Source organism: Ischnura elegans, chromosome 12, assembly GCF_921293095.1.
Source record: "Ischnura elegans chromosome 12, ioIscEleg1.1, whole genome shotgun sequence".
NCBI classification, from domain to species: domain Eukaryota; kingdom Metazoa; phylum Arthropoda; class Insecta; order Odonata; family Coenagrionidae; genus Ischnura; species Ischnura elegans.
In genome coordinates, this window is record NC_060257.1 from 43,801,880 (window position 1) to 43,813,284 (window position 11,405).

The following is an 11,405-nucleotide window of genomic DNA, read 5'->3' on the forward strand; positions in this document are numbered from 1 at the left end:
ACCATTTTCTTAGCGTGTTCCATTACTTATAATACTGGAAATAACACCACTTATCACTGGTAAGAGTAGCGGTAAAATGAATCCTCCCGATTGCACAATTAATTTCTTCTTTTTCTGCCAGCAACCTTTTCCCGTCGCGAGTTTGCGTAGTAGGGCTTTGTGCCTCGCTAAACGCTTTTTCTGCGAGACAGTTAAATCCACTCTCCCTTTCAATGTGTTATCAACGATTTCACAAAATCTGGTGAGCCCATGGTCCGCCGCCTTGAGAACTGCTGCTCGTATCGAAGGCTTACAGCGTGCAATGAAGCTGAGAATATCGACGTGTTTAGCTATCCTCTGCTTCATGGCGACTAAAACATTTACCATGTATCCGGTTCTATTTATTATCATTCTAGCGTCGACGCATTCCATTTCATTTCCTCGGCTGGTAGAACTAATGATGCGCATCGTCTGGAAATATTTTGGTGCGAAAGCGTAATGCGTTGGGTGTGGATTGTTTTAAATCAATGAATAAATAACCGTGAGCTTCTTCCACTGCGTCGTCATACGCATCTTGCAAGAATCTGATATCTCTAGGATAAATAATCTGGCTTCTATCCCTAGGATTTTTAAAGTATACAATGTAGTGGGTGTTAAGTGAAATATCCCTTGCCCCTTTTCCCTGATGAAACAGATTCTGAGTAAGGTGGATAATACTTATATTTCTGTGGTGACTACCCCTGGAGAATAAATCTACCACTACTCTATCACTACTTTCCATCATTAAATCATCTAGGATCATTAATTTAGCGTCGTTTGACGCTGGAATACTCTTCATGTCTGGCAGTCCCTCGTGGAATGTGACACCAATGGTTTTTAAAGGCTCGTAAGAAGGCTGCCATTCCGCGTAACACCAAGTTATGTCGGCAAACGATACATCGAACATTTCTTTTGAAAATTTTATAAGCCTACTCGTAAAACACGTCTTACCGCACGAGCTAGGCCCCGCAATTATCGCGCAGAACGGATGCTTCAGTCGCAGCTCCATCTCAGGGAATAAGCTACGGACGATCGTGTTTACGCTTTAATCGAATATCAAATCTAGCAACCCCTGCGTGTCCTCTTTAAATCGGTGTGTGTGTGTGTGTGTGTGTGTGTGCTTAATGAATGGTGGACCACTCTTAGTTGAACTCCCCCTACGAGGAATTCTTAAGCCCATCCACCGCGACAAGGTGGTGATCCGTAGGAGGGAAAAATGGTTTAGTAAAAATAGTAAATGTATATATAAAATAAAGAAATGAAAAATGAGGACCAAAATAATAACTGATATAGAAAATAAAAGAGAATTATTTAGGTGTGACTTTCTGTGTGTGCGTGTGTGGAAGCATTAAATAATATAAAAAATAAAGTAAATAAATAAAAAAATAAAATATAAAATAAAGTAAATAAATAAAATTTTAAAAAATAAAATAAAAAATAAGGAAGAGGTGTGCATGGAATAAGTGTGTATGTAGACGTAAATTAAAAAAAAATGTTTAAATAAAAATTAAGGTTTCTTTTTCACATTATTTATCATCAGATCTCCGCTTTTTAAACCCGTATGGCAGGGTGTCGTAGTCCAGGTCTCGTTTCCTCTTCGTGTAAACCACTCTGAAGAGTTTAGTCTTTTCTCGAGTGGCAACTTCGTGCTTATTAGTCCTGTATATTCCTTGTTTATATGTTAGTCGCCGCCCAGGAGCGCCTTCGAGGACCATCGATTTTAAAGTATCGAAGCACACCACTTCGTCGTTGGAGGAATTTATAGTGACACCACGGACTTCACACTCTTTTCTCGAATTCGGGATTAATTTTGGAGCGAACTATGTATGCATAGTTTTTGGGACCACCAGATACGTACTCCGAAATATAGTACCCCTCTCCTAGGGGCGAGAGTTCATCAGTCATGTCACCGAGGTAGTCTCCCACTGGAAGCTCCCACTCTCCGGGGCGCTGCGTCAACAATACTGAGTCTGTATCGTGGTATAAGGTCCGGCGTTCTAGTTTCTCCAAATATTTATACAACTCCAGTCTTGCATGGGCTGTGGTGTAGCACGCTAAAACAACGTTGCTACTCGGAGCGGGTGTGACGACTTCGGCAACCTCTTCCCAGTGGGCGTAGAGGACTTCATCGTTAATTTCGACCATTCGATGCACCTCGACGTTTGGACTTGATAACAGCGTGTAGAGATCCTCGAGTTTTCGGACTACTGTCGTGCGTGTCAGATTATCGCGTTGACCTAATTTTCCCCAGAAACTGTTGAGACATATCTTGGCTAGTGATCTTCTTCCAGCGTTATATTCAAAGTTCTTTCGGTCGAGGGCGACTCCTTCCCTAGCAAGGAATAGCTGTAAATACTTATCCCTCTGTTCATCGCTGGTACACCACGTAGGCCAACCGCTAGCTTCTTGTTTAACACGCAGAAACTTGTTAATGTAGCTGGCGAATAGTCCACCCTCGCCCGTTTCTCGAGAATATTTGGTGATGTTATAATGCCACACCTCGTGTATTTTAAGAAATTTGTAACCCATCGCGACAGCCTTCTTCACCTCGTCCATGACCCAGGTGCCCTTTAAGCTCCTCTCCTCTGTATCATGGCCATAAACTCCTTGATTTTCGTTCAAGCCGCAAGTTCTACAGAGAGGGAAGAATAACTTCCCATTTGGTCTTCATGGGTAGAACAGGGAGATATAGTTCATTCGGAGGAAGAACGTCACACTTTATCAGTCCTTCCACTTCCTCTAAAGGGGGGCAATCGTCACCAACATACACAACAGGGTGACCCACCGGATACGGCTTATATTTGTTCACAAAGGGATAGAGCGAGCATATGTCTATGTATCGGATCTCCTCCCCTTCTGACTCGTTCACCCTATGATACAATTTAACCGCGTTAGTTCGTCCCCCGTACACGCCGTCGCGGGGATTTAGAGGAGCTTCCTGAAAAGTCGGATGCTCGGTCACTAATGTTCTCAATTCATTGTCGCGATCAATCTCCCTCTGAAACTCACACTCCCACTTCTGCGTTACGGTATACCCCCTCTCCGTGAAGAACTTCATTCTCCTCTCTGTCGATTCCAGTCGTGAGCGCATTGTTTCTGAGGGGCTGTTGGCTATGGGTTCACTTCCATTCTTAAAACACTTAGGACATCCGTGAAAAAAACAACCGTGAAATTCGAAGATTTCTATCTCCGTAGGTGTTTCCACGTATCCGTCGACCTTTCTTCCTAAAATCTTTACCTCTCTCCCACTAGCTGCGTGACATTTTTATACCCCGCCGTCTCTCCTCCGACAAAAGCCATAGTATAGCTTTACGCGATTGCGTGTCCCCCCAGCGGTAGCCACCTGGCGGGATGACGGCTATTTCCTTGGCTCTTAGGTGATTTTTTCTAAAAACACGCATGCACGCACTGGCTATCGTTAGTGCCTCGCGAAAGGGATCATTTCGTTTTTTTAAAGAAAATTTCCCGATTTTCCAGGCATTTGGTGTCTTGCGTGCATTCGATATCGTAAAAAATATAAATGAATTTTACTTTCGAGGACGCGATTGTGTTTTTGCCACTGGCGACATGAAGCAATTTTTACCGGCTTCGTGTCTACTCTTGCAGGCGTGGCAGTATATTTCCCCGCATACATGCTTCCCCTTCACACTAGTCACATTGTAGACTTTTTCGCAGAGCGTGCAATATTTAATAATATCACAAGCCGATCTTCCGCTCCCTCTCCTCTCTAGGTGCTTCGCGAAACAACCGACCCCGTAAAATTTCCTTTTACACGAATCACACGCCACACTCGCTATGCTAGCGTCGCACGGGGGAGATGCCAGGCATCTGGGACATTCGGACCTACATTTATGAGCATATTGGTTGCTATAACCAACTCTGCAACTCCTACAGTAGCTGCCGTAGCTGAATGCTCCCTGGAGAGAGGCTATGTAATTGAAATGCCTCTCCCCATAAATAAGATCGATGTATCTGCGAGCACGTCCATCCGAAGCAAGTGTAGAGGGGCCCTCAAAGAGTACCTCTTTACCCTTGCGATCCCCGTAGACGGTTATTCTATAATCTTCTAAATGCTCCTGAAAAGCGTTTAGATCCTCAATCCCGCCACCACTCACAAGGTTGACCCCCGCCCCCTTACATAGATCCTCGGCCCTCACAGTCTGCATACTCCCTCCCCTCTTTACTGCCTTAAAAATCACGGCAGTGTCCACGTGACGCGAGATTCCAACGCATATTGCTCTAGCTAAACAGAGGTTATCGTCGTTTGAAATCACCACGATCGATTTCTTTCCTCTGCAAAACTCGTGAAACGTGTACAAGCGATTTTTATTTCGTCGACCGCCGTTCGGCATCTCCACGTAAGTAAACGTAACTCGCAATACCCCCCTCAATATAAAGTTCTCGTTAGACTGAACCACCTTCTCCACACTTACATATCACTTCAGCGGAAAACTGGTCCACTCGTCGATAAGAGATATAAATCGGGTTCCCGGGGCTTTCAGAATTGCTTATTGCTAGCCCAGCCCTACTGCTCGGAGGTACTCCACTCTTGAGTTCTGAAAGGAGAGCGTCAAAAGACTCGTGGAGCCATTCAATGGGGTCTCCATTCTCGGGCACTGGTTTCAGCACACACACTATTGAATTATTTCCCTTGCAGGTACACACGCAAAAATTGCTTCCATTGCGCCTAGTCGATTTTAAATTCCCCACCGAAAAGTTGAAATTTCTTATTGTAAACACAACTCACAGCTTTCAAGCTTCCGCGTCCAAAGTCGACCCTTGAAAGCTCGACTTTAGACGCGGAACCTATGTCGTTCTCTACAAAGCATGTGAATATCCATCAACCGTTCTGTCAATCGTGTTAGAGGGAGATTTTGATAAACACCAGAAAAGGACCAGTGACGAGCGCCGTTTCCACCCCCTCTTCTCCCAAACACCAACTCCTGATCTTTAACAGAACGTTCTGCCCTCGTCATTCGGCGCTACCCAACGGTCACGGAAGCATCTCACTCTTCGATAGAACCTAGCACAGTAAAAACTAATTACCATGGGTTACGTGGGATCACCAAAGTACAGCACTGAGGATATCGAACACGGGGTAAGCACCATGTCCCATCCTCTCCATACATAAGTGCTCAATTGTAGTTTCTGCAAATTATCTTCCCAATTAATTCATTTCAACGATGTAGGTAAAGCTTAGTATTCAAATCATTTGGTAATAATATCTCTATTTCAGATTACGATCGCCCAACAGCTTTCATGGAGTTCGGAGTTCGACAGCTCAGATGAAATCGAGCACGAGGTAAGCCTAGACACTCCTCCCGATCGGAGGTAATATCGCGCTCTTATTTTCTCTGAAAATATATCCAGTTATATTTTATTAATTATATTAATGGGGTTTAATACATTTATTTCAGCTGAACATAGTCAATGATATATCTTGGGAGTCCGACAACTCAGATTTTGAGGAGTCGCCATCTGGCTCTACGCTACGGGTGTTCCACACCCGTAGCGGCGGACCGGGATTTCCCAGACGGATTCTGGTCCCCTGCGCATCTGACACCCGACGTAGGAGAGCTGAACAGCTCGGCGAACACCATAATCGTCGACGAGCCTGCTGGCGGGTGGGAATGCCAGCAAATAGAGGTGTTGGAGCCGAGACTTGGAAACTACTCGGACCTACTCCTCAGCTGTGATGTAGCCCCCACTACTTCACAGAGTCAGTGTACCTGCGTGGCGTGCACTGAGTGCATAGAGGCTATAATTGCTGAAAGATACCCTCAACTTTCAGCCGATAGCCAAGCCCACGCCTTCGCAGTAGAGAGTGTTAGCATCAACCGTACTTGCGCGTGCACTCTTTGTGACAGATGTAGCGCCGAAATTTTCACAGACATAATAGCTAATTACGAGGACTTAGCCGATCTGTAGTGAAATAAAAATGGGTAAGGTCGGTATGGTGCCAGAAAAATGCGGTAAGTTACAGGGGGAGGACAGCAAATTCCTCCCAACCACCCCCGGCTCCAAAACCACTTAAAACAATCTTTCGGTTCCATAGAACAACTGGGGAGGCGGGGGGCCTTAGGACAACACACTTTGGCCCCTTAGCACAGGTGAGGTATCCTTCCCCCTAGGTTATGGCGACAACCAGTCTCAACCCCTCCCCCTTCTCCTCCTCCACCTTTTCCTCACCCCCCTCGTTTTCAAGTCCCGATGACGTAAGGGCCTCCTAGTCTCCCCCCACTCCCACCCCCACCTCCTCATGTTCCCAAGTGCCAGGGACGTAGCGGTCAATGAAATCCCCCACCCCCTGGTTCTGAAGTGACAGGGATACTACTGCCGGTGCATCTTCCCCAATTCTGGATGACGGCGATGAAGGAAGGAGTGGAGATCAACCCGATGGTGAGACCGGTGAAGAAGCTGATGAAGCTGATGAAGCAGATACTGACATATTGGATAACCTTGGAAGACTACGACCCGAAGTCGTTCGAAGACTTGAAGTTCAACACTTCGGAGCAATTAGAAAGCAAGTTCACGACGTTGTTCACTGCAGAGACAATGACACAGCTGAACGACTCTGTACAGGAATATCTGAGGTTTTACATCAAGAAAGAGGAAGCCAAGGGAAGAGTTAAACTGCGAGGAGCTATGGGAAAGCGCCCTTGCATCACAAATCTACGACAACAGTGGGACCGAATCGTGCTTATTTCCTCTCGCACGGAAAACGTCCAACGACAATTAGAGTGGGAAACACCAATGTCCGAATACTCTTTAGAATTAAAAGTGTATGTGACAGACGATATAAAGAACTGCAAGAAAGAGGAGAGATGGAAACATATAAAAGAGCATGTGAAGACGACATATTCGCAGTAGATAAGCCGACCTTTGAATCCAAGGAAGATGATGGAGTCTCCGATACAGAAGGCAGTGCAGACGATAATCCGAGAAACGCTAAAAGACGCAAGAGAGAACTCAGCAAGGGCAGTGGTAAAGCCGCTTTTCGGGACATCTACGAAGAGATGGAAATAATGCTACGTAAGTACCCAACTTGTCCTTTGATTGCAATAACTGCCAGTAAAGAATGGCTTGAACATCCCAAGTTAAAGTACATGAGACAGGACAATCAGATGGTAAAAATTTCTGTGACTCTAAAATGGCTATCATTAACTATTGGACATTGAAAGAGTTTTATGTATATTATACGTATGGCAATTGTAAGCCAAACTTTGGTGCTGGGTATATTCCTTTGGAAGATAGATATTATCATATAGATGAGAGTATCTATCATTTGGAAACTGTTAAGACTTCAGTTTAAAGATGATGAGGATGCTATAAGAGAATTCCTCACAAAATTGCATTTGATTCTAGAACGTAAGAATAATAAGTGTAATACTATTGTGGTTCAATCAGCACCTAATGCTGGAAAGAACTCCTTCTTTGATACTTTTCTCAATTACTTGTGGAACTATGGTCAACTTGGTAATATGAATAAGACGAATAATTTTCCATGTCAAGAAGCTCCAAACAAACGAGTGTTATTGTGGAACGAACCAAACTACGAAGATTACTTTACGGACTTTTTTGAAAATGTTACTAGGTGGTGATACTTGCCATGTGAGAAGGAAGAACAAGAGAGACGTTGAAGTGTATAAAACTCCAGCGGTTGTATTGACAAACAAACAAGTGAGCTTCATGATGGACAGAGACTTTTCCACTAGAATTGTTAAGTACGAGTGGAGACCAGCTCCTTTTCTGTATTATTGTTCTAAGAAACCTTATCCTTTGGCTGCTTATGAATTGCTTGTAAAATGGGGAATCATTGAATATAACACGTATTCAAAATCAAATGGTTGTACACTTTATTTTCCATTTGATGGTGGATCTGGTGGTGGTGTTACATATGTAGGCAGAGGATTGGTCTTGCCATACAGAGAAGTAAATACAGGTGTAGTATAATCTGGTATATTTCCAGCAATATTAGCAGTGGTAGACATTTGTTCTCCAGCAGCAAAGTTGAAGTTTGCGGCATAAGGCCTATCAGTATGCACTCTGTATCTCAAAAGTTATTTCAGCAGTTACATCGAAATAGATTGAAGTTGAAACGAGATACTTGTTAATATCTTGTAGTAGTAGTATTTGGATTTAGGGTGCGTCGACGGCTAGGTCATTTTGCACCACTACTGTGTAATTTAATTACAAAAGTTGTGTATAAAGTAATCTACTGCATCTGATGTCTTCGTTGAAAGTGCACATAATTAGACTTTATTAAAAATGTTTATTTCTCTGAGAAACCGAAATGTACAGATTAGGTTGGTAGGGTGGTCTCCTAAAAGGGTTTTTAGGTCTCCCCCTAGATTATTTCGTCTTCGCGCTTCGCGGTACTTAACACAATCTAGCATGATGTGTCTAATACTTAATGGACACTTACAATCCTCACATTGGGGAAGTTCCTTCTCTTCAGTAAAGAGATACGCATGGGTCAGGGGGCTGTGCCCTATCCTCAATCGTGTAAGTACTACTTCCTCTCTCCGATTACTACGAGCTGAGGAGGGCCACGCTGCTACCATGTCCTTGATGCCACGGAGCTTGTCATTATTTAGAATCCTCCACGACTCCGGTCATTGTTTATCTTCTCCCGAGCAGACGCAAATATCCTTTTATCACGCGAACACAGGCGTTGAGTCTTTGCGCAAAAAGCTCTCGTCGAGTGATAGGACTTTTATATAAAAGCTCTCTTCAGTGTCCCTCCATCCATTCAACCGACAACACGGACAAGAGCTCTCTCTCTCTTCCCTTCGCAGACGCCTCTCGCAGAAATGCTGTGCGCCATTGTCGACGTTTACCATCTGGTCGCAGCAAGGGCTATGCTCTGCTTGTTCTGCGCATCCCGTATGGGGTGGAACGTAAGGGAAAGGAGACATCTCTCCCTTGAACACCTTCGCGTGTTCAACTGCGATCGTTGCAATAGAAATTTGACGATGTGTGTGAGGCCGTGGACGGAGTGTGCAGAGTGCTGTCAGGCGATGGTGATTTGTCCTCCACTGATTCGCCAGCAAGAACAGCAGCCGGCACCTCCACTGAGTCGCCAGCAAGAACAGCAGCACACAGCGGTTGCTGTGGAATGTGGTGAGTGCTTGCGGGGCATGCGAGCACAGCAGCCGCCGCCACAACACGCGCGGGAGCAGCAACAACGCGGTGAACGAGCGCTTCCCCCAGCTGCTAGTTCGCGTCCACACCACCCTACACCACAGCAGATGCGGGAGGAGCTAAAACGAGGTGAACGAGCGCTGCTCCAGGCTGCTAGTTCGCGTCCACAACACCCTACGCCACAGCAGATGCGGGAGGAGAAGCTACAACGTGGTGAACGAGCGCTGCCCCCTGCTGCTAGTTCGCGTCCACACCACCCTACGCCACAGCAGATGCGGGAGGAGGAGCTACAACGAGGTGAACGAGCGCTGCCTCCGGCTGCTTGTTCGCGTCCACAGCAGCCGTCGCCTCAGCCGATGGAGCAGGAACAACAGCTTTCATATGAAGATTTTCCCTTGCTGAGGCGACGGCTGCAAATGCCCCTCATTTCTTCGCATACCGAGCCAGAAGTCACATCTCAGCAACGGGAGACGCGTTGTATTGAAACCGAACGACACTCGACAGTGGAGGAGGTTCGGTATAAAACACTTAAAGTTCGTGTATTTCCAGGGGCTCATTTTCGAGTTATAGATATATATGTTTATTACGGTGTAGTGAGTGTACTCTGAAATATTTTATTTCATAGTAATTGTGAGGAGGGGGAGAGAGAGAGAGAAAGATAAAATACTGATTATTCGGATTGTTAAAAAAATGGAGTAGTAGTAGTAGTAGTAGTATTTGGATTTAGGGTGCGTCGACGGCAAGGTCATTTTGCACCACTACTGTGCGATTTATTACAAAAGTTATGTATAAAGTAATCTACTGCATCTGATGTCTTCGTTGAAAGTGCACATAATTAGACTTTATTAAAAATGTTTATTTCTCTGAGAAACCGAAATGTACAGATTAAGTTGGTAGGGTGGTCTCCTAAAAGGGTTTTTAGGTCTCCCCCTAGATTATTTCGTCTTCGCGCTTCGCGGTACTTAACACAATCTAGCATGATGTGTCTAATACTTAATGGACACTTACAATCCTCACATTGGGGAAGTTCCTTCTCTTCAGTAAAGAGATACGCATGGGTCAGGGGGCTGTGCCCTATCCTCAATCGTGTAAGTACTACTTCCTCTCTCCGATTACTACGAGCTGAGGAGGGCCACGCTGCTACCATGTCCTTGATGCCACGGAGCTTGTCATTATTTAGAATCCTCCACGACTCCGGTCATTGTTTATCTTCTCCCGAGCAGACGCAAATATCCTTTTATCACGCGAACACAGGCGTTGAGTCTTTGCGCAAAAAGCTCTCGTCGAGTGATAGGACTTTTATATAAAAGCTCTCTTCAGTGTCCCTCCATCCATTCAACCGACAACACGGACAAGAGCTCTCTCTCTCTTCCCTTCGCAGACGCCTCTCGCAGAAATGCTGTGCGCCATTGTCGACGTTTACCATCTGGTCGCAGCAAGGGCTATGCTCTGCTTGTTCTGCGCATCCCGTATGGGGTGGAACGTAAGGGAAAGGAGACATCTCTCCCTTGAACACCTTCGCGTGTTCAACTGCGATCGTTGCAATAGAAATTTGACGATGTGTGTGAGGCCGTGGACGGAGTGTGCAGAGTGCTGTCAGGCGATGGTGATTTGTCCTCCACTGATTCGCCAGCAAGAACAGCAGCCGGCACCTCCACTGAGTCGCCAGCAAGAACAGCAGCACACAGCGGTTGCTGTGGAATGTGGTGAGTGCTTGCGGGGCATGCGAGCACAGCAGCCGCCGCCACAACACGCGCGGGAGCAGCAACAACGCGGTGAACGAGCGCTGCCCCCAGCTGCTAGTTCGCGTCCACACCACCCTACACCACAGCAGATGCGGGAAGAGCTAAAACGAGGTGAACGAGCGCTGCTCCAGGCTGCTAGTTCGCGTCCACAACACCCTACGCCACAGCAGATGCGGGAGGAGAAGCTACAACGTGGTGAACGAGCGCTGCCCCCTGCTGCTAGTTCGCGTCCACACCACCCTACGCCACAGCAGATGCGGGAGGAGGAGCTACAACGAGGTGAACGAGCGCTGCCTCCGGCTGCTTGTTCGCGTCCACAGCAGCCGTCGCCTCAGCCGATGGAGCAGGAACAACAGCTTTCATATGAAGATCTTCCCTTGCTGAGGCGACGGCTGCAAATGCCCCTCATTTCTTCGCATACCGAGCCAGAAGTCACATCTCAGCAACGGGAGACGCGTTGTATTGAAACCGAACGACACTCGACAGTGGAGGAGGTTC

General features: G+C 46.1%; 1 protein-coding gene across 1 annotated transcript; it reads left to right on the top strand.

Moving 5' to 3' along the window:
• The first annotated feature begins 8,993 nt into the window (after window positions 1-8,993).
• LOC124168672 (mediator of RNA polymerase II transcription subunit 15-like) lies at window positions 8,994-9,770 on the top strand. The gene has a single exon (XM_046546937.1). The coding sequence runs from the start codon at window positions 8,994-8,996 to the stop codon at window positions 9,768-9,770; it is 777 nt and encodes a 258-aa protein (XP_046402893.1).
• The last annotated feature ends 1,635 nt before the right edge of the window (window positions 9,771-11,405 follow it).

Bases quoted from the DNA above. Each gene is read 5' to 3' on its own strand.
- LOC124168672 (XM_046546937.1), top strand. From the start codon at position 8,994: ATGTGTGTGAGGCCGTGGACGGAGTGTGCAGAGTGCTGTCAGGCGATG.